Source organism: Peromyscus eremicus, chromosome 2 (genome assembly GCF_949786415.1).
Source record: "Peromyscus eremicus chromosome 2, PerEre_H2_v1, whole genome shotgun sequence".
Lineage (NCBI taxonomy): Eukaryota > Metazoa > Chordata > Mammalia > Rodentia > Cricetidae > Peromyscus > Peromyscus eremicus.
The window spans coordinates 110,901,887-110,925,324 of NC_081417.1; the positions used below are offsets into that span (position 1 = coordinate 110,901,887).

Here is a 23,438-nt window from a genome sequence, read left to right on the forward strand (position 1 = left end):
GACAAATTCCCAGGTGTCTGGTTGTTGAACCAAGATCAGGTATAAAGCAAATTTAATGCCAGTTCTTCACTTGCTAAAGTCTGGATGATAACAGTATACATATAACTCTCTGGGCAAATTATTTGAGCAAATGATGTTCTGTATGAATCTCAGTTTTGACACGAATCAAGGTTCAGCAAACTAATTGTTTATGTTTAGGTCCTGGGATACTTTTAAGGTCACTGTACCTCAAGAAAGTGCTGAGCACTCCAACACTATGTGTCTCCTGCCTGCTCACAAGGAAACTTGCCTGACATCCAAGCATTGCCATGATTATGGTCAGCATAACATTTCAAGTCTGAGAGAAACTGTATGATTTCACATGTGTTATCAGAATGGCTCTGCTTTTTTTTTTTTCTCAAGAAATGCAATGTGACCCTTAATATGTGACTCATATATTGTTTAGAGTTTTCTGTTGGAGAGAGTTGTACCTGTGTGAAAACAGAGAGATTTTCAAAAAAACAGATTTTTCAAGATGAAGTAAAAAAGAAAGTTACCATCAGGACGTGTGTGTTTCTTTCTTAATACCCCTCAGATAGAAAAGTTTAGTTCTCACTGACATCATGGATTTTTTTTTTTGCATACCCTGGGTGCAGTCTTAGAATTAGATCTATAAAGACTGTAATAAGCATTATAATTAGCATTACGATCTGAATCTGAAACATCCCCTACAGGCTCGTGTTTTTAAAGCTTGGTTCCTACTTCCTGGGACTAATTTGGAGGTTCAAGAGAATTAGGAGTTAGAGCCCTTTGGAGAGTCCATCCTCAGGAAAGTACACAAAGTTATAACAAGACCCTGGATTCTGTCTTTGGTCCTGCTTCCTGGTACATAATGATGTGCAGGGTCCAGCATACTCCTCTGCCACCATGAGCTAAACTGCTCTGCCATTTCTTCTCTGTCATAATGGATTAAAAACTCCTGAAATTGTGAACCAAAATAAATATTCAGTATCTTAAATTGTTTCTGCAGAGTATTGTTACAAAGATGTAGTGGTAACACCTACATGCAACAGGCTACTTTCTGACCTTTTGTGTGGTTGAAGAGTCTTGATACAGATTTAGTGGAAGGCATCAGCCCCAACCAGGCATTGAAGTTAAAGTCTAGCGTTCAGTTAAACTGCCTCTGCCCTGCAGTGGGAACTGATATGGGGAGGGTGACTGGCCTCAGACTAACCCATCAAATACTACAACTCTGAAGTTTAATTGCTGCTTTTTTTGTGTGTATAGTTACTTAACCTAAAGGTAAGTGGTACTGTCATATCTGAATTGAATGGCAGAAATCATAAAGCCAGCACAGCTGCTTGACAATGATCCAGCAAAGCTGAGCTGCATGATGGCTGCCATGCCACCTTTGGTTTTCATCTTCACCTGTTGCATCCTTGGGGCACTTTTTATATTTGTACAGTTCGGCGATATTGGATTGATAGAAAATTTCTTATGAATCATTTATTCCTTCTCCCAGGAATGCTGCTTCTAAACTTCCCCAGAACAGTCCTGAACATACTGTTCTCCTCACTTTTAGTGAGATATCCTTATCTACTTGAAGGTCTTACTTATGCCTTGGAGATTATGACACATAAAGAAGCCAGAGGTCTCTTCATGAGGCTATGAGACATTCTTGAAACATCTGTCTCTGTACTTATTCATGAAAAAGCTAATCAAAACAAAGTAAAATTAAACAAGATGGGCTAGAAGAGTTGGCCATCATTCAGATTATAAGCCTCTTCCCACTGTACACTCAGACAATTATATGGCATACAACTCTGCCCTAATTAGAGACATATTGATGAGCAAAGTATAGAGTGAAAAGATAATAAAAGTGTGAGACATCAGGACCTCCCTTTCTTAGAAAAGTTAGCACATGCAGAGCCACTATGGTTATGTATTAACAAAGAACAAGAGAAAGCCAGGATTAGACATATAGACAAATTCTATAAAGTTATAAACATGAACATTGTATTATGCCAAAATTTGAATAATGACTACAGCAGCTTTGGCCTGAGGATTTCTTTCCTGGGCACTCTGACCACTAAGAGTTAATAATATACTGCTTGGGACATGGCAAAAAGCCCAGGGTGGCTTGAAGATTTTATTTTAATCTAGTGTCCTTGAAGCAACCAAAGCTACCAGCCTGAGAACAGGCTGTCATATGCCTGTAGATTCTTAAAAATTGGGTTATGGAGTTAATGAGTAAGAATGGTAAGTGTATATTAATAATGTCAAAACCTGAGGGAAAATGACTGGAAATGATAACTCTGTTCTGTCAAGTTTAGTAATGATGACTAAAAGATGAGCAAAAGGAAGTGAAACACATGTGCAAAACCCAAAATGGTATGATCAATGTTTTCGAACATCATGGATGTATTTTGCTTACTAAATTCTGTGTAAATAAAAAAGTACCCTGGCTGCTAGTCAGTCAGGCTTCAAGATTCTCCCAACCAACATGGCCTGGCTCAATTCCTTCCCCTGCTGACTATTTCCATCCTCTGCTGTGACCTGTACCACTGGGGATGACTCCTATATGTTTCCTCTCTATCTCTCCTAAAATGAAACTAAGAAGTATCCCAGTTCTGATGCTTCCACCGCTGTCGCTCTTGTATACACCCATCTTCAGACCCTGCTTTCATCTGGAGCTGGACTCTGGTAGGTAAGGTCAAGGAGGGGCATTCAGTGCCACTATCTGCTATTTTCAGGAACTCATGCAAAACAGCAGTGGACATTTTGCTTCTAATGATATTCCTGGTGTAATGGTACTATGTATTTCTAAAATATATTTATAATTTATAGTTGTACTGTGTGTTAATAATTGACCTACAAAGACGCCCACATCTTCTTTTTATAACCTGTGTATGTTATTTGGTAAGCTAAAATTGACTTTGAAGATGTGATTAATTAGAGAGAAGAATATTAGCCTCAATTATCCTTATTAGAGGGGGCTTGAGCAAAAGAGCCAGAGAGAGGAAATATAAGGTGGAAAAAGACAATGAGAAAGGAAATGTGATACATGCTTGATCCTGAAGATGGAGGTAGGAGCCATAAAAAAGGATTATCAGTGCCATCTGAGAATTTGGAGCATTGTGGTAATGGGATCGCTATAATCCTCAAAAGAAGCTCAACTGACCAAGAGGAATAGGAATTCATCTAATACTGAACCAGTGTAATGTTATACCCTTAAATATATGGTAATGTGATGCAGGATCAATTGCAAACTACAAAATCACTACATTTTTTTCTAAGAAGACCCAGGCAGCATCTTCCTCACCTTTGCCATTTCTGTGAAGAAAGCGTCAATGAAGTCTCTTGGCTCTTCAGGATTCCAATCTTTCCGGTGACTGTCCATCATTTGGGAAACAAACAATTTCAGCTTTTCCCACTTTCTGAAAACTGTTTGATGTGATCCAGGAAGATATTTCATTATGGATGGGAAGACATTGTAGAGCTTACAAAGAAAAATAAGAAAATTTTGGAGACACAATGGAGTAACATTTCTACATTTCTAAACAGTCTTGTCCTCCCCTCTCTTCTCTTAGTGGAACTTTGTGTCGTTTTAGTTTCTGATTTCCTTCTCACCACTGCATATGCAGGAGTTTCAACTGTGCCATGCAAACTGTATGAGGCATCAGGCTGCTTATCACTAGCCCAGCTCCTTGCTCCCTGGTCTATACCATCATCTCTCCTATGTGAATGGTGGCATATTAGTTAACAAACTTTTTGATTCCATTGCTCATGCCTTCTCACATCATTTTGCAAATAGTTTTGGAAGAGATTATTTGCCAAAGTTTTCACATGGCTCCACTCCTTGACTTAAATCCTCAAAAGCCATCCACTGCATTCTAAGTCGGACACATCGCTTTGAACCAGTAAGCATTACAGAGCTGGAACCCTCAAAATCTTCATCACTATCCATGTTTCAACACTGTCCAGCCATGGTCACTGCTATGATCACATCGAGGTCACTTTCTTTCAGGTCTACGCAGTTGGTATTGATTGTGATTAGACAATATTTCTGAAACTAGCATGATCCCTGTCTCTCACTTCATGAAAATAATGTTCAAATGCCATTTCCTTGGAGCTTTGCTACTTGATTATAGTGAAAGTTATAGACATCTTGTCACCTCTTTCTAATACTTTCTTAGGATTTACTTTCCCTCAGAGAAATTACACTAATAAATATTGTGTAGGAAGCTGTGAATGCTGGTGTCCCCAACATGATTTAGTTTCCATATGGTAAGATGGCAATTTTTACTGAAGTAAATTGGATGGTGAATAAAGTTTCAATATATTGGGGTAAACAGTATAGCATAGTGTAAAATCAGTAATACTTAAAATAAGGCAGTTATGTGGTTATAACTTCTGCTATCTTCAGGTTTGATAACAATTATAACAATATTCATAAAATTAATATTATTTATATTAACAGAGGTCAACACTTATTATTACTAGTATTATTAATAACATTAAAGTTTGTCAATATTTAAAATAATTAATAACATTAAAGTATGTCAATATTTAATATTACTAATAATATTAAATAATGTTAATATTATACTGTTTACTAGTGAAGTGCCTCTCTGCACACTGAATGGTATGAAATGTAAAGCATTACACAGAGGTCTGGTGGATTATTGTCTATATTTTCATGTTTACTTTTGTACCAGGTTTCAGACATCATGCTGCATCATTCTATATGTAGAGGGACATGGTGAAAATTAAGGGACATGTACTTTTGCAGTGATTATCAAAGTGCCTAATGTAATTGGCCATGTCAAGAGTGTTTTGACTATTACTCTTTGCCACCTCTTTGTTTCCCTTCTAAGATTTTCCCCTGATACATACACCTAGAAGTTGACTGGATACTCACTGAACTCATCTGATTTCCTAGGCTCTGCTTACCAGAAGGAAAGCAATAGAGCTGATGGGCTTGGAATTACTGTGACTAAGAGTTTAAAACAAGGAATATAAAATAGTGTAGACATTATGTGCAATCTGTCTCATTCTTTATGCCCCTTTTATTACCTAAAAGTCATGCTAATCCATGCATCAGTTTTAGTGAGAGCATTCCTGGACTTGCGGAGAAAGTGCTTGTGGGAAGAAGGTAAGTGTGAATAACTCCACTTTGGGGTATATCATAGAGAGGTGGATGCATGGAAACAGAAGGCCTTAAAGAGAAAATAAACTTTGACAGGACCACAAAGTATTCTTCAGATTCATTCTCTCTGGAGCCTTTGTGTAGCCCCTGTATGCTAAATCTAAAACATCCACAACTGTTACCTCTACACATTCTGAAAGAGATGTCCAAGTGAACATAACCCTTAGCACAGAAACACAATAAATATGAAAATACAAGCTGGGAGGATGCACTAAAAATCATTACCCACTGAACAAATGAACTCAAAGGTATTAAAAACAAGGTAAGTGATACATGAAGAATTAAAAAGTTTTCTTATAGAAATGATCAGTGGCCTAAAAGAGCATGCAAATAGTCAAATGAATTCTATACAGGACATGGACTGGAAAGTCAGGAAAGTAAAGAAAAAAGACAACAGAAACAATGAGAAAATCAGTAACATGGTTGAATAGGTCAGTAACATGGAAGATACATGCAGCAAAGAAACAAATTTTGAAGAAGAAAATGAAAATGTTAAGATATAAACAGCTTGAGGAGTCAAATAAAAACACACAATGGAAAACATTACCAACAGACTAAATTAAACAGAAGACTATTGGGAATGGAGGACAACGTTGAGAAATATTGAGTTCAAATATCAATAGATAGTAATAATGAGCATGAATACATTGTCTAAGAACTCTGGAATAGAATCAAGAAACTAATCCTATACACATAGAGTGCTAGAGCCAGAAAAAAATATTATTTAATACTGATAATGAGGGGTAAAGAGAGGATTCAGCAGTTAACAGCTATGGCTATTGTTTCAAAGGACATAGGTTTGATTCCCGTAATAAAATTGTGGCTGGAAACATCCTGTAACTCGTTTCAGGGTATCCAAGTCTCTTTCCTGGCCTCCAAGGCACTGCACACGTGGGGTACGAACATACACACAGGCAAACCTCCCACATGCATAAAATAAATAACTTCTGATACACATAAAATAAAAATAAATCTTAAAATTTTAAATAAGAGAAAAATAAGTATATTTCAAGGAAAGTAAAAACTAAGTCAATTCAGCTCTACTAAGCCAGCAATGGAGAAGGTGACTAAAGAAGCATTACACACAGAAGAGGAACAAAAGTAATGTCAATCATGATGACACAGGAAAGACTAAAAAAATGGCTGAACTATGAAGGAATCTATTTTAATTAACACAATTAACAAGCCAACCAGCAACAGTGATAGAAAAGAAAAAAAAATTAACACTAATTCAACCAACCAGAGAAGTAACTGTCAAAATTATAGGAATTAGTGAAGTAGTGGGGACTATTCAACAATAATCTGAAATGTCAATGCCTCCAAACAGAAAATAAATAGACTGCATGAAAAGACCTAGACTAACATTGTACTGTTTCTAAGAAATAAACCTTATCGGTAAGTGCACCCAGAAACCGAGAGTTACTATAGAGAAAATAAACTACCATCAAGCAAATGAAAATTAAAAAGATACAGTTCTAACTGTATCTTTTTCACAGATATCCTGTTATCTGTGAAAGTAGATTTCAAATCCAAACTAGTTGAATGTGACTTTTAAAAAGGCACTATAAATTAATAAAGAACAGTTACTCAATCAGGACAATTGTAACTAAATATTACTCAAATCAAATTCAGGGCTACCAAATTCACAAAATCAAAAATAATTAAGATAAAAATACCAGAGGAGTCCTGAAGTAATAATAATAAAGGATGATTTGGGTAAGCTGCTCAATCATAGTGCATAAAATTACTATTTGTTTTTAAAAATGGAAATTCATACATACATATATATGTACCAATGTTAATAATGAAATAGTTCATATAAATGTTAGAAATGTATTGTATATTCTAAGTTCTTATATTATAAATTGGCTTGTATCAAATTCAACTGTTAAGATATTATATAATATTTCAAAAACCCCCAAATAAAAAGTCCCTGCTTTTGAGTGATTACTAATCCAAAAATCTTTCCAAATATGCAAAGGTAGAGACCTTACCACACACATCATTGATGCTTCCAAATATATGACCTCATTTGATAACCTCAGCAGCTCCTGAAACTGACCATCGTCATACTCAAAGCGCTTCCCAAAGGTGATAGAGCAAATGACATTGGAAACTCCATTGGTGATCTTGAGGTGAGGGTCAAAAGGATGTCCTGGAGGTATGGAGAGGTAATGTGTCTTTCAAAGATATTGATTTTCTTCCTTCCTTCCTTCCTTCCTTCCTTCCTTCCTTCCTTCCTTCCTTCTTTCCTTCCTTCATTCCTTCCTTCATTCTGTCTTACTTCTTCTTCTTTCTCTTTTTACAAAGATTCTACACCGTGTGATATAAAATATGCACAATAGAGCATCATATGAAAATCTCTGGCTACATCCCTCTACAGGGGGCCTGGCACAATTCAAGGACTTTGTCGATAATCTGTGAAGTCACATAGAAAACCAAACTTTAAGTTCAACAATTTGTTTAATGACCCATTTGTTTGCTTAGCTGTAGAACTCCTGGGGCAAGGGCTTGGCTAGATGTTCACTGTTCAGTCCTCAGTGCCTACCTAGCACAGTGCAGACCCAAGACTAGAATTTAGACAATTAATAAGAATCTGTTCAATGAATGAATGAAAGGGATGCAGCCTCCTGCACTGCCCTGTAAAGGACTCACCTTCCTCTTTTCCTATGGCATCTGCAAGGTGGAGGGCCTCCTCCTGTATGCGCTGTTCTAAACTCTTCTTCCCTAATCCAAAGTTCTTGAGTGTCATTAGTGTGAACCTTCTTTGCTCCTTCCATGTCTGGCCACTAGACATGAGCAATCCTGGAAAAAAGAGATTCAGCATTATGGCATTGTGATTGTGGTTAAAAGTACCAGAAAAACTGTTACATTAAGACATGTGTACAGAGGAAAAAAAAGGCCAATAAGTGAATTGATAGCTGTCTATAGATATCTCAATGCAAGTGACTAACATGTTCTGGTGACTTGAAACAGGACATAGTTTAGTAAGTACTTCTTATGTATTATACAACTTTGTACTGATAGAAACTAAACAAGTTTATCACCAACTAGCAAAGTGTCCATTTCAACACTGAGGTATGAGAATAAATTTAAAGTAATCTTTGAAAGGCAACAAGTAGGTGGACATCCAGGTGTTGTTCAAGTTTTACTGGTTCTAAAGCCCCAAATTGATTAGTAGAAATATGTCCATTTATGTCACAGTGAGTACCAGGAATGTACTCATGGATAGGACAAGGCACACATTACTAACAAAGCAACAAAGGCATTATAGAAGAAGTTCTAGCAAACACAGATTTAAACAGATGACAATGTGACTCATGAAGTTAAGAAGGATGAGTATATGGTGATATTTTATTTGTATTAAAATGTTATTTGTATGTTAATAAATAAAGTTGCCCGGGGGTCAGAGCTATTAGCAAGCCATAGGAAAGCAGGGCAGTGGTGGCGTACGCTTGTAATCCTAGCACTTGGTAGGCAGAGCTAGGTAAGTCTCTGTGTGTTCAGGGATACAGCCAGTATTGGATACACATGCCTTTAATTTCAATACCAATCATAAAAAACCTGGAGGCCTATACAGACAGGCCATAATGAGGCGGTCATGTGGTTGGGTTTACAACCAATGAGAAGGCAGAACAGGAACTCTATATAGAGGTACCTTTAACATCACATACACACATCTTATAATTTATTATAAGCAATATTATCTGTTCTTCTTTCTTTTTAAAAATTTCATACATGTTCAGTACATCTTATTTATATATTTTTTTCACTCCCTCCATGCAGCTCTACCTGGAACCTCTCCTAACCAATATGTGTCCCATTTTCAATCAAAATTCATGTTTTTTTTTTATTTTGAATAACCTACTAAAGTCAACAGTGCTGCCAATCAAACTTACCAGTGTTATTAAAGACTCGTTCTCTGAGAGGCATCATGGGGCGTTTCAAAAAGTTTTGTTCCATGTGAGTTAAAACTTCTTTGATTAAGGGCATTCCAGTTATGACCACTGAGGAGATGTTACCAAAATCCAGGCTAATTAGGTTTCCATACTTCTTCGCAAGCTGAAAAACATTTCAATAGCCATAGTTAAGTGTGACTGTGTCAGTGTGTCAAGGGATGGCAGACATGTATGTGCCTAATGACACTGTGTTGAGAGGTCTCTATGTTAATATGAATAGAGGGATGCACCTTGGTCTGTGGAATTGTTTGTGAAAAGGTTTTCTCTGTCTCTGAATTAAATTCAAATTCAATAAAGAAGTTTACTCTTTAAAATATCATTTATATATGTAAGTATGAATTGTGTGGGTATCTATCATATACTCTTAAAGGAATGTATAAGCACGTAAGTGACAAAAAATATGAAATGTCTCCTCTGATGCTTCCCAAGTCTACCGATGGCAGAAAATAAGACACATGTGACCTGTCAAGGGCTGAAGAAGGTTGGTGCGTGTTTTTTACATCTTGCATGGACTTCTTATAAAATCAAATATCTGTTTATCCAGAGGATAATGCTGTTTACTCAGCATCTGCTAGATATGAGATGTACATGTGTAAAAATGAGAATAACACTGAAGGGAGTTCATGCACCTGTGTGTGGAAAAGTTATCTTGGTGTAAGAAGAATGTTACAGTACTTTCCTCCTAATATTATTCACTCTACCAAATTCAAACTCACTTTAGAATTTGAAGTTTCCTCTTAAACTTTTATTCTTGCATTCACCAGTAAGGATTGTGTGAGAATCAATGTTTCCCTAAACTAAATCATGAAGATATAAGTGTTTTTAAAAAAAGCAAGGTCTCTAATTATTTTAGGGTTTCTATATCTCGGAAGAGACACCATGGACACAGCAACCCTTATAAAGGAAAAACATTTAAATGAGGTAGCTTACACTTTCAGATGTTTAGTCCATTATCACCATGGTGCAACATGGTAATGTGCAAACAAACATGGAGCAGTAGCTGAGAGTACTTACATTTTGACTCACAGGCAACAGGAAATGCTCTGTCTCATTGGTTATGGCTTCAACATGTGTGAGACTTCAAAGCCTGCCTCCACAGTGACATACTTCTTCCAACCAGACCACACATACTCTAACAATGCCAAACCTTCTAATAGTGCCACTCCCATTGGAGGACATTCTATTTCAAACCATCACATTCCACTTCCTGAACCCAAAAGGCTAAAAGCCATACCATAATGCAAAAATACTTTCAGTCCAATTTCAAAAGTCCCCATAGTCTATAATAGACTGAAACTCATTTACAAGTCTAAAATTTAAAGTCTCTTCTGAGATTCATGTAATCTCTTAACTGTAATACCCTGTAAGATCAATATCAAAAAGCAGATCACATACTTCCATCATGTAACAGCACAGGACATACACTACCATTCCAAAATGTAGGGAAGGCATAAAAGTAAAGAAATATTGGAGCAAAGCCAGATGAAAAACCTGCTGGGCAAATTCTAAACTCTGCATCTCCATGTCTGATGTCAAAGTATTCTTCAGATCTTCAACTCCTTTCAGCTTTTTTGACTGCAACACTCTTCTTTGTCTTGGGCTGGTTCCACTCCCTGTCAGCAATTCTTCTTGACAGGTATCCATATCTCTGGTGTTCCAACATCTTGGGTTTTCCAGGGCTATCGAGTTTTCAAATGGACAGCTTTATGAAAGGCCTCCATGGAGTGACACCCCTGACACATGCCTGGCCTCAGTGGCTTACTTTAAATGTGGAATCAATATTCATAGTCCATTTCTCCTATCCTTGACTCTAAAGCCAGAACCATATGGCCAAAGCTGCCCAATTCTGCTGCTTGCTGGGATGGTAACCTACCCTCCTTATTCAATTACATCTTTCCAGCTTTCTATTTTCAATGATTCCTTCACTGCCTAAGCTTGCTTGTTCTGGAACTTTATCTATAGACCAGGATGGCCTCAAACTCAGAGATCTGCCAGTCTCTACCTCTGGAGTGCTGTAATTAAATGCATGTAGCACAACACCCAGTTCTAAGCTTTTCTTTAATTCCCTTTCGCAAGTTGGAAACTTAGTTGGGTGGGATCTTGGCCTGAAGTCACCACATTGTTTATTTCATTTCTCAATCTCTTTATCTGCTTTAACACAGAATTTAACTCCATTCTTCTTCCTGGTGCTCTTTTTCTCCTTAAATTGCAGATTTTGTAATTTATCCTGCTCAGCTTGTTGCTTTTCATTATAAATCTTCATTAGCGTTACCACTAATAACCAGGTGTCAGTCTATACTAGGCTATTTTGAGATTTCCTCTGCCAACAGAATTAATCCAAAAGTATTCACTTTAGCCTTGGACAACCTCTTCAAACAAGAGCAAAAGGCAGCCACTTTCTTCACCAAAATATCTCAGAAAAGATTTCTAGGCCACATACTAAAATTGTTCTCCTGTAAAACCTCTTGAGCCAGCGCCCACGGTTCAAATAACTTAGCACCACTGTCTGCCATGCTCCTACTAGTATGACCCATTAAGCAGCACTTAAAGCATTCAACTGATTTTCTAACCAATAGTCTAATAGTCCATATTCCTTCAAACAAAAACATGGTCTGCCTGTCATAGCAATACTTCAGTTCCTTGTACCAATTTCTGTCTTAATTAGGGTTTCTATTGCAGAAAAGAGACACCACGATCATGGCAACTATTGTAAAGGAAAAATATTTAACTGAGGTGTTTCACATTTTCAGAGGTTTAGTCCATTATTATAATGGTGTGACATGGTAATGTGCAGTCCGACATGGTTCTGGAGTATCTGAGAGTCCTTATATCTGGATTTACAAGCAACAGAAAGTGGTCTTATTGGTCATGGCTTGAGCATATATGAAACCCCCAAAGTGTGCCTCCATAATGACCTACTTTCCAACAAGACCATACCTACTCTAACAAGGGCACACCTCCCAATAGTGCTGCTCCCTTTTGGAGCCATTTTCTTTCAAACCACCACACTAACCTAGTGTCTGGTAAAGGCAGAGAAATAAAGGCATCAGTTTTCAGAGAGTTCTAGCTGTCTATGTATAAGTGTGTTGTAGAAATCATCAAAAGCCTTAACAAAATTTACATTATCAGTGTAGGGAAAAGAATGCTCTCTAACTGTTAGTACAGTGGTTCTCAACCTTCCTAATGATGCGGTGCTGTGGGGTGTTCTGTATGGCAAATGTGTTGCTCTGATTGGTTAGTAAATAAAACACTGATTGGCCAGTAGTCAGGAGGAGGAAGTATAGGTGGGAAAAGGAGGAGAATAAAGCTGGGAAGTGGAAGGCTGAATCAGAGACACTGCCAGCCACCATGATGACAAACAGCATGTGAAGATACCGGTAAGCCACGAGCCACGTGGCAAGGTATAGATTTATAGAAATGGATTAATTTAAGCTGTAAGAACAGTTAGCAAGAAGCCTGCCACGGCCATACAGTTTGTAAGCAATATAAGTCTCTGTGTTTACTTGGTTGGGTCTGAGCAGCTGTGGGACTGGCAGGTGAGAGAGATTTGTCCTGACTGTGGGTCAGGCAGGAAAACTCTAGCTACAATGAGGTCTTTTAACCTCAAGTTGTTGTGACCCATCCAAACATAAAATTATTTCATTGCTACTTTAAAACTATATTTTTGCTACTGTTGTGGATTGAGTGTAAATACATGATATGCAGGATGTGTGACCTCAAAGAGGTTGCAACCGACAGGTTGAGAACAACTGTATCAGTGCATACAGAAAATATATTCAAGGATGGAGGCTCAGTGTGGTTATATCTCCGAAGATCTGGAGAGATGTAAACATGCAGTTCTATAGTTAACTAACTATGGGCTCTTGGGGCATGTGCTCTCTTTCAAGTCTCAGACTGCCAGTTATAAGGATAAAAAAGCACTTCCCCTTCAAAAGGTTCTGTGAAGAAGAAGGAGACAAGTACTGTGTAAAATATTTGTTTAGTTCTAGGACCTGGTCACCCACTGTAACTCTGAAAAAAAAATGAGCTTCGTGAGCCAGTATAAGAGTCTACTGTTCCCAGACAGTCATACTCATTGAATGAATGCTAAGTATTTGTCTTAGTTAGGGTTTTATTGCTGAGAAGAGACACCATGACCACAACAACCCTTATAAAGCAAAACTTTTAATTGAGGCTGGCTTACTGTTCAGAGGTTTAGTCCATTATCATCATGGTAGTAAATGTGAAGTTATGCAGGCAGACATGGTGCTGGAGAGGTAGCGGGGAGTTCTATATCTGGATCCACAGGCAGCAGGAAGTGATTGTTAGGCACTAGACATGGTTTGAGCTTCTGAGACTACGAAGACCATCCCCTAGTGACACACATCCTCCAACAAAGACACACCTACTCCAGCAAGGCCACAACTTCTAATAGTGCCACTCCCTATGTATCTATGTGAGATATTTTACTCAACCCACAAATTATACTTATGATTTACTCCATTCTTTATAACTGTTCCTCTGTGGTTAGGATTTTCTTTATCGTTCTGAAATGGCAAATAAGTTGTAGGTGAAGTAATCTAGCCAAACTCAGCTTTGTCATGGAGAAAGTGCCAGGCATTATGTAACATTTGAAGACAAATACATCAATGTTGATATGTCCCTAGGGCCTAAGAGTTAGTGGAAGTTAGAGTATGGGGAGCAGTCATGAGGACAAAGAGGTAGTTTCAGAGAGAATGTGAGTGTCCATGAAATGCACAATGTACAAATCATGGTTTGGTTTGAATGACAGTGTGTGATCAATATCAAAGGACCTTCCACCTGTGTGCTCAAGAGTCAGAACTATGTAGACACCAGCTTTGTCTTTTCTTTGGCTGAGTCTTTTCTAACTGCAACAGTGATATCAGACAGAAGACTTCAATTTCTTCATGTATCTTTGGTCTACCACATCCACAATTTCATGTACTGTCACCCTACCACTTTGAGACTTGAACCAATGGGAACAGCACTAAATCAAATTACACAATTTGGTCTCTCTGAGAATCTCTTACATAACATTAAAAATTGAGCCTAGACTCAGTCTTCCCTTTGTTCTTTATCCATAGTCCTTAATAACTTCATTTCAACTCAGTCAATCTGCCATGTTTTGGTCATAAGTACAGAGCCAATAAGTAAAGATATATTTTTAAGAGATATCAACAATGAATGAATAAACATCAATTACATCTCTAATTTCAGTGTCCAATGAAGAAGTTCTAGAAACAACTGAAAATCTGGTTTAAGCTAAAGGACTCCTCACTGGCAATGTGCACTACCCAGGTTTTGCCTTGAACTTGAGAAGGAACCAGAGACTAAGGACTAAGGTAAATAACTTTTTGTATTTTCATCATCTCATAGCCTATGTATATTTCTAGTTCAACAGAATTATATCACTAAGTTTTATATTGTTACCAACCATATAAAGATGAGAGGTCAATTGACGGTTGGATCTCTAGCCTTATGATTCTCAAATGTGTCAGTTCTGTCTGTAATTAAATGACCCATATTATATCTCAGAATATGTCATAAATTAGGGCATATTTTTCACTGTGTAATATTAAGTCAATAAAAAAAATTTAAAAGGAGGATAAAATGAATATAGGCCATGGCTGGAGGGATGGCTGAGTGGTATAAAATGAAGATAGGCCATGACTGGAGGGATGGCTGAGTGGTAGAGTAGCTTTTATAGATGATCTGATTTCTATTCCCAGGACCCACATGGCTGCCCCAAACTGTCTGCAACTCCAATATCAGGGGATCCAACACCCTCTCTGGCCTCTATTGTCACAGGCATGCATGCAATACACAGGCATAGATTCAGGCAAAACATTTATATAAATTAAATAACAAGATACTTATTTTAAAATAAGGTAGTTCAGAAGGCTGAAAAGGGCTTAAAAATGGAACTAATGATAGAAAAATGAAGAATGCTGGATTAAATAAGAGATATAATGATTAAGAAAAGCAATAGAGACAAAACATTAATAGTAGGAGTGAAATATCCATATGAAGTGTAAAAGAACAAGGTTTAGCAGAGGGAATATTTAGAAGAAAAGAGAAATTTCATTCCAAGGATTAGTGACACAAGACACTGAGCAATGAATAGCAACTTGAGAAAGAGTTAACTATATCAAGGTTCATTTTTTTTTGCTTTTTGATATTTCATTTATTATTTATTTTTATATTTATATGAAATTTTAATAATTTTATTATTTTGTATTAATAAATACAAAGCTCTCATTAGCACCAAAATAAGTCTAAAGAGTTTTATTTTTTATTTTTATTTATTTATTTATTTATTTATTAATTAATTTATTTATTTTTTATTTTGCAATACAATTCAGTTCTACATATCAGCCACGGATTCCCTTGTTCTCCCCCCTCCCACCCCCCTCACCTTCCCCCTAGCCTACCCCCATTACCACCTCCTCCAGGGCAAAGCCTTCCCCGCGGACTGAGATCAACCTGGTAGACTCAGTCCAGGTTGGTCCAGTCCCCTCCTCCCAGGCCGAGCCAAGGGACCCTGCATAGGTTCCAGGTTTCAAACAGCCAACTCATGCAATGAGCACAGGACCTGGTCCCACTGCCTAGATGCCTCCCAAATAGATCAAGCCAATCAACTGTCTCACCCTGAAGACACCTTATGCTGAAGAGAATGTGGAGCTAGGGGAACTCTCCTCCACTGCTGGTGGGAATGCAAGCTTGTACAACCACTTTGGAAATCAATATGGTGCTTTCTTAGAAAATTGGGAATCAATCTCCCCCAAGTTCCAGCTATACCACTCTTGGGCATATACCCAAGGAATGCTCAACCACACCACAAGAGCACTTGTTCAGCTATGTTCATATCAGCATTGTTTGTAATAGCCAGAACATGGAAACAACCTAGATGCCCTTCAACTGAAGAATGGATAAACAAAATGTGGTACATATACACAATGGAATACTACTCAGCAGAGAAAAACAATGACATCATGAGGTTTGCAGACAAATGGATGGATCTAGAAAAAATCATCCTGAGTGAGGTAACCCAGACTCAGAAAGACAAACATGGTATGTACTCATTCATAGGAGGATACTAGATGTGGAACAAGGATGACTGGACTGCTACTCACATCACCAGGGAGGCTACCTAGAAAACAGGACCCCAAGAAAGACATGGGGATCGCCCAATGACAGAGAAATGGAATGAGATCTACATAAACAGCCTGGACATGAGTGGGGGTAGTGAAGGGCGAGGGTCGAGGGAAAAAGACCTTGGGGGAGTGGGAGATCCCAGCTGGATCAACAACAGAGAGGGAGAACAAGGAATAGGAGACCATGGTAAATGAAGACCACATGAGAATAGGAAGAAGCAAAATGCTAGAGAGGCCCACAGAAATCCACAAAGATACCCCCACAACAGACTGCTGGCAATGGTCGAGAGACAGCCCGAACTGACCTACTCTGGTGATGGGATGACCAAACACCCTAATTGTCATGCTAGGAACCTCATCCAACTACTGAGGGATCTGGATGCAGAGATCCATGGCTAGGCCTCGGGTGGATCTCTGGGAGTCCAATTAGCGAGAATGAGGAGGATTTATATGAGCGAGAATTGTTAAGACCAAGGTTTGATAAAGCACAGGGACAAATAGCCAAACGAATGGAAACACATGAACTATGAACCAATGGCTGAGGGGTCACCAACTGGATCAGGCCCTCTGAATGGGTGAGACAGTTGATTGGCTATATCAGGGTTCTTAAACTTAAGATGCAAGGAAACAGAATCAGTTAGAAAGAAAATGAAAAAATTTGTAGCAATTAACTTTTCCATAAGGAATAGGTAAGAAGGTTTATTAGTCTGCATTCTTAAAGCATTGGTCATTGAGGTGTGTGTGTGTGTGTGTGTGTGTGTGTGTGTGTGTGTGTCTGTGTTCCTAATGGGCACAAGAGTTGCATTGTTTCTGTTGCCTCAAAGTTTAACATGTTTCTTTTTATCTTTGTGTATGTTCACTTGTGTGAGAGAGTATGGAGGCCAGAGTTCAATCCCAGGCATCTTTGTCAGGGGCCATGCACTTTGATTTGTTTGCATGTTTTTGTTTGGTTTTGGTTTTTTGAGTCAAGGTCTCTCATTGGCCCAAGAAAGCTATGCTGGCTAGTCCGTGAGCTTGGGAGATTTACTTGTCTGATCATCCCTAGTCTTGATATTACAAATCCAGGCTACTACATAGGACTTTTTTATATAGGTTCTAGGGACTGAACTGAGATCTTTCTACCTGCATGGTTAACATCACCCAGCCAAAGACCAATGTCAGGTGCTAGGAAGTTTGGTAAGTTTAGCTTTAAGAAATTAACAGACCAATGTAGATCAACATTCAGTTCTTATCACCCCAGGTATCTATCAATTACCTGACAAGGGAAAGTCAGCAAGCACCTGACAGAACCAGGTGCAGGTCAGGATCCTGGAAGAAGTAGCTGCTCACGAAAAGTGAGGTGGGAAGCAAGACTGCTGAGCACCCTCTAGGGTGAAGTGTCTCACTGCCTGCTGCAGTAGTGAACTTGCTTAGTTTCCAGCCAGAAGTCTGAAGGAGTTTGAGTAGGAAAGTTAATCCAATGGGCCTTCAACAATTTGAATGGAGAGACCTCTAGCCTGCTTGAATCCAGATTCTTGTTCTTACTATGTTTTTACTTTGGGGAAAAACTAGTGAGGTTTTAAGGGTCTTGATTTTTAAACATATGAATTATAGAATGTTACTACTTTGCACACTTAACTTTATTGTCATAAAAAAGCAGTGATACCAAAATAAAAACTAAAATTATCATTGCTGTTTCTATATTAGGGAATGTATTTTATATGGGGCAATAGGAACAAAGGAATGGAGGAGCAGAGCTCAGGTAACAGGCATATGAGCTTATCTAGCAATTAGATCACATAAACAATACCTGATATGCAAAACCTAGAGGTGATTATCTGTTAAATATTCCAACTGCTTTGCTCTTTGAGGGGTCCTGAGTCCAATTCTCAACAAGCACATGGTGGCTTACAGCAATGTACAATGGGATCTGATGCCCTCTTCCTCTTGAAAGCATACATGCATGCAAAGCACTCATACATAATATACATGAACAAATAAGTTTTGGAGGCAAAAGAAAAAACAAAACACAAAAGCCAATTGGTTTTCCTGGAGTTTGTTGCTATCATTTATTAAGAAAGAGGCATAATATAAAACGAAAAATAAATAAATGAGTATGTATTGCCTTTAAATTTATTGACTAATTTTATATGTATCTTATAAAATGCTCCAGTATCTTTGAAAAGCATGCTCAGAGATTTAGTGCTCATTCAGAGTGCAATAGCGGCATGGCGGTCAGGAGGGTAATCAAGAACTTTCTAATTGGATCTGGATCATGTATCACAAGGGAAAGGTCATGTCTGGTATTGTAAACATGGTCAAAAATACATGACTTGGAGTAATAGGCCATTGGCTTGAAGCTACAGTTGTTATTTCAAAAGGTCATGCTGTCAAAATGACTTTGAAATATTTGTGTTTATTACCCATAAATTTGTATTGTTCTCAACTTTGGTCAGGCAAGCTTCTTACTGCAGTGGATAGCAGTTAGTTCAGAGATCCATACACATCCAAAATGTCACATAAGTAACTGAGATTTCAGATTCAGATGGATCATCTATATTAATATCTCCTCAATTAAGCTTGAGGAAAATTTGTAGAAGACTGGGTGAAACAAATGTAAGAGGTAATTAATGAGAAGGAGAACTGTAAACTACTTACTTCTGGTCGTGACATGGCTACTGCAGACATAAATATTGAGCAAGTATCAATAAGAGAGAACTGATACTATAGAAAATTATGGTTAAGAGAATTCCTTTTTTTTTTTTTTACTGGATGAGTGTTTAACAAATTAAGCTAAGGGGCACTTGAATACACATTTCTTAAAGCAGCAGTGCTTATTTATCAAGATGAACTCTTGCCTCATCCAGCAACCTTGACATACTCAAATGAATTGAAATCATACAAAGTGTGTTGTCAGTCCATAATAATATAAAAATGGGTATTTTTCATACAGGTATAAGAAAATGAACTTTTTGGCATTAAAACATCGTGCCTCTTAAAGGAGACCACAGATTAGAAACTAGCTTTACTGGCTAGGTTAAGTGATGGGGAGCACCAGTCTACTACATACATGTCCTCCTGCTCCCAGGGTCAGGATTTCTGTTCCTGCAGCTCAGGATTGGGTCATGACACAACCACACACCCGAGCCCCTTCTTACCTGCTGAATCCCCACATGCAGTTGTGAAACATCTAAGTCAAACTGGAACAAGTTGCCTACAAAGGGCAGGCGCCAGGGCCCTGGAGGGTAGTTCCTGGGGCGTCGACTTTTGAGGTAGTCAGCCAGGATCAGGAAGGTGACAGAAGCCAGCAGCAGAGTCATGGGATGAAGCACTGCCCAGATGGTGTCCAAGAGGGAGACAATGGTCGTAAGCATGGCAAGGGTCTGAGTTGGGGCCTGTCTCCTGGGTCACAGCCTGGTGCTGACAGTACTGACAGTCTGTCTGCTAATTTCCACCCAGTTCCTTGCACACCAGTCCTCTCTGTGTCCTGCCAGAGCCCTTGTCCTTTGTTTTGTTCAGACCAGTCCTACTGGTCCCTCCCATTTGCTCTTCCCTGCCTCTTCCCAGCTCCTCAGCTTTGGATAACACTGGAGATGTTCACAGAGCCTCCTGTTCCTCCACACTCTTACCCAATCTCCTCCAGTCTCCAACTTCCTAAACCCTTCTCCAGTGTGCTCTGCTCTGCCCCTTCCCCCAAGTCATGCTCACCTGCAGGCACTGTGTTTTCTACTCCCAGTTTCCAGGCAGCATGTTCTCAGAATTTAGAAGAAATATGGTTTAAAAAAGCTGGCTAAATGTTTGGGCCCATACTTGTGCTGCCACAGGTTTCCATGTAGTTGTGGGTAGCCTGTGCTGCCACCTGGGCCATGTTAACATCCATAGCCCACTGCCACTGAAGGGCATGCAGATGTCTATAGCTTGTGATCCTACAGAAGACCCTGTTGATGTCCCTAGTGTGTGTTTTCAATGAAGGCCATGTGAATGTTCCTCATCTGTGCTGCTGCCTGAAGCCACGTTGATGTCCTTGGGATGGGCTGCCCCCGGGACTGTATTAGTACCAGTGGCCATGTTGCCCCAGAGGCCATGCTGATGCCCATGGCCTATGCTGCTTCTAAGGGCTATGATGGTGTTTGTGGCCTATGCTGCAACAGAAGGCTGTGTTGGACCAAACTGCTACTATAGACTTTGCTGAGGTCCCTGACATATGCTGATATTGCAGGCCATGTGGATATCTGTGGTCTGTGCTATTATCAGACACCATGTGGGTATTCATGATCTGTGCTCCTGCTGACTGTAAAGTGCAAGGAATCCCCTTTGGCGGTGGTATCAATGACTGATGAGGGCAGACACACATTTGAGAGAGACATAGAAGACTTCTGTGACAACGCCTACCTTAACCTCTCTCCCCAAAGTATCAGCCTAGACTGGAAGCCATTGAAGAGAATTCTTAAAAATTGTGATAAGGATGCTGAAGTGTACTTCTCCAACATTGATGGCATCTCGAGAATGGGTGGGGTGTGTGTGAGGAAGGACTAACTTCCTTTAAGGGGCTGGCCCCTAGAGGTTTGAATATGCTTCAGTGACTATATGGGCATTACAGATGAGACTTTTTTGTTGTTGTTGTTATTTGGGTTTTGAGGGTGTTAATATGGTGAGAGGCAGAACTGGGAGGACTGAAAAGTGAGTGTGATTCAGAACATTACATGAAATTCTCAAATAATCAATAAAGGTATTAGGTTGAGGGATAAAAGGGGGGCTGGCTAAGCGTGGTTAGTTTTTCAGAATTAGTTTCTCTGAAGCCTTTGTGTGTCTCTGGGAATTGAGATTTACAGCCCAGAGTGCTCCTGGTTTGGAAACAAGCTTTTCCCAGTGCTGGCAACCTTCCTGAGAAATAACACTACTATAGACAGCAATACCTTGCATTTCTGGCTTCTGAGCACATGCTAGAGGCTTCTGTCACTGAGCTCCCAAGTTCCCTCTTTTCTTACTTCTGCCATTTTTATAAATTGTTTAAAGCGTGTAAAATGTTTTTGTTTATTCTTTGAGAATTTGAAGCAATATATTTTGATCATGTGCTTTCACCTGCCCCAACTCCTCCCTGATCCTACTACCCACCTTCCTACCCACGAATCTTCATGTGCTTTATTTTTTAAAAAAGAAAAAAGAAACAAAGAAAAAGAAATTTAAAGGAAAAGTGTATGTGTGTGTGTGTGTGTGTGTGTGTGTGTGTGTGTGTGTGTGTGTGCTATCATTCAGGTGGCTTTTGTGCCCTGCCTCCCACTGTGCAGATTTCTCCTGCCTGTCCCCCAGCATCTGCCTCTCAGGCAGCTCCCCCACCCCACCCTGCCATGGGTTGTAGGCTTTCTGTAGGTCCATACCCTGGGATGCTGCCATTCCAGCTCAGTTGTCTCAACTTGTGCTTTTGCCCTCTCAGGCTTTTGCGGCTGCTGCCACCACTGCAAACCCATAGCCTGTGCTCAGCCAATGGCTGCCTGTGAACAGGTACAGGTTCCCCCAGCCTGTCCTATGCAGCACAGTAGCAGCCTAAGTCACCATGATAGCCCAGTTGACTGGGTCCCCTGCTGCCCCCACCCTGCCAGGTGAGCACTGCTGCTGAAGCTTGCTACCCCCACACAGCTCAGATGTTGCCATTGTCACTGCTGTAGACAGACTATAAAGTCAGCAGATCTGGTGAGACACCTGGAAATTCATAAGCAGGGAATCAGGTTTTATTTAAAAATCAATCTTTTTCATGTTCAGAATGGGGAATATTATTACAATGCAGAGAGTTAGGGCTCTGTATAGTTCTACAATGGATGGCATGAAAATGGACAAAATAAATGAAGGGAAAACCAACTTAGCTGGAATTGACATAATGTTGGTTACTATTATTATTAGTTTGGCAATTCATACTTTATACTTAAAACAGTAGTTTAATAACTGTGACAAACATGAAAAACCAGACTGATAAGATAAAAGCCTTAGAAAGACCTATTAAGGAAACTAAGAAATATATTCATATACTGACAGAGGAATTTAGAGCAGAACCTACCACACTATTGTATGATGGAACTGAAGAGGAATGGCAAAAGGTTACTAGAAACCAACATTAGTTTATCCAATTACATACAAGAATGACCACCAGATGATAGGCACACACAAGGCTATGCAGAACTTAACTAGAATACTGTAGAAATGTTAGATTTGAGGAGATTCAAGCAACCAGTCATTTCATATGGTATGCATTCATCCCAAGTGAAGAAGATATTACATTCATGGGCAACTCATATAGAATTATTCCCCAAGACTGGAAAGATTAAGCTACAGCAATACTGGAAGTTGGTCCTCAGTTACAAGGGAGAACATGGTGGAGAGGAAGCTAGGGGCCTAGAACAACAAAATAGGGCATAGGAATTGATATTTCCTTAGGTCAGTTTCATGGTGAAGGCCAGGATGCTGATTTGCAAAGACAGTTTGCATTTGATGATCACATCTTGGCTCTATGTCATCTAGTAGCTTTGAATGTTTGGTACAAGGTTGAAGAATCAGGAAGGAGGACTGAGTCATTTAATAAAATTGTACAAAGCCCAAAAGAAACCTTCACTGATTTTTGGAAAAATCGACTTCAGTTGTAAATAGAATATCAGATCCAGAAGTTAGACAAATATTAATTAAATATTGGCTTCTGAAAATGTTAATTCAGTATGCAAAATGGTGATTAGGCCTTTGAAGGCAATATCAGAACCCATAGATGAATAGATCCAAAATGAAGCTGATATTGCACCTCACACTTATGATGCTACTTGGATAGAAGTGATTTCTAAAAAATTTTAAGAGAAAGTAAAATGTCAGATATTTTAATTGTGGGAAGCAAGGTCATCTAAAAAGGAATTGAAGGCAAGGTGTTCCTAGGAACAATGTTTTTTCTAGAGATAGTTCAAACCAAAGGCCCCAGTTTTCAAGGGTATGCAGAAGGTGTGGCGAAGGCCAGCATTGAACTAATGAATGCAGATAAACAAGGGACAGGCAAGGTAACCTTTTTACCATCTTGAAATGTCTTGGAGGCTTCTCAGAGACCACAATATCAAATTTGGTTCAATCACTCCCTGTCAGGGAAACTCATCGACAGAGCAATTAAAAGACTTAATACCTGTTTTT

General features: G+C 39.0%; 1 protein-coding gene across 3 annotated transcripts in view; it reads right to left on the reverse strand.

Moving 5' to 3' along the window:
• LOC131905034 (cytochrome P450 2J4-like) overlaps nucleotides 1-19,654 on the reverse strand; it is a 36,589-nt gene extending 16,935 nt beyond the window's left edge. The window contains exons 1-6 of one of the 3 annotated variants that reach the window (XM_059255994.1): nucleotides 19,469-19,654; nucleotides 11,001-11,024; nucleotides 9,088-9,250; nucleotides 7,844-7,993; nucleotides 7,183-7,343; nucleotides 3,302-3,478 (exon numbers count right to left, since the gene is read on the reverse strand). In XM_059255994.1, coding sequence (XP_059111977.1) covers nucleotides 3,302-3,478; nucleotides 7,183-7,343; nucleotides 7,844-7,993; nucleotides 9,088-9,250; nucleotides 11,001-11,024; nucleotides 19,469-19,654 — 861 coding nt within the window. Of the gene's footprint in view, nucleotides 1-3,301; nucleotides 3,479-7,182; nucleotides 7,344-7,843; nucleotides 7,994-9,087; nucleotides 9,251-11,000; nucleotides 11,025-19,438 lie in introns of all 3 variants that reach the window. The other 2 variants (XM_059255993.1, XM_059255995.1) reach the window with 2 other exon arrangements.
• Nucleotides 19,655-23,438: the final 3,784 nt, after the last annotated feature.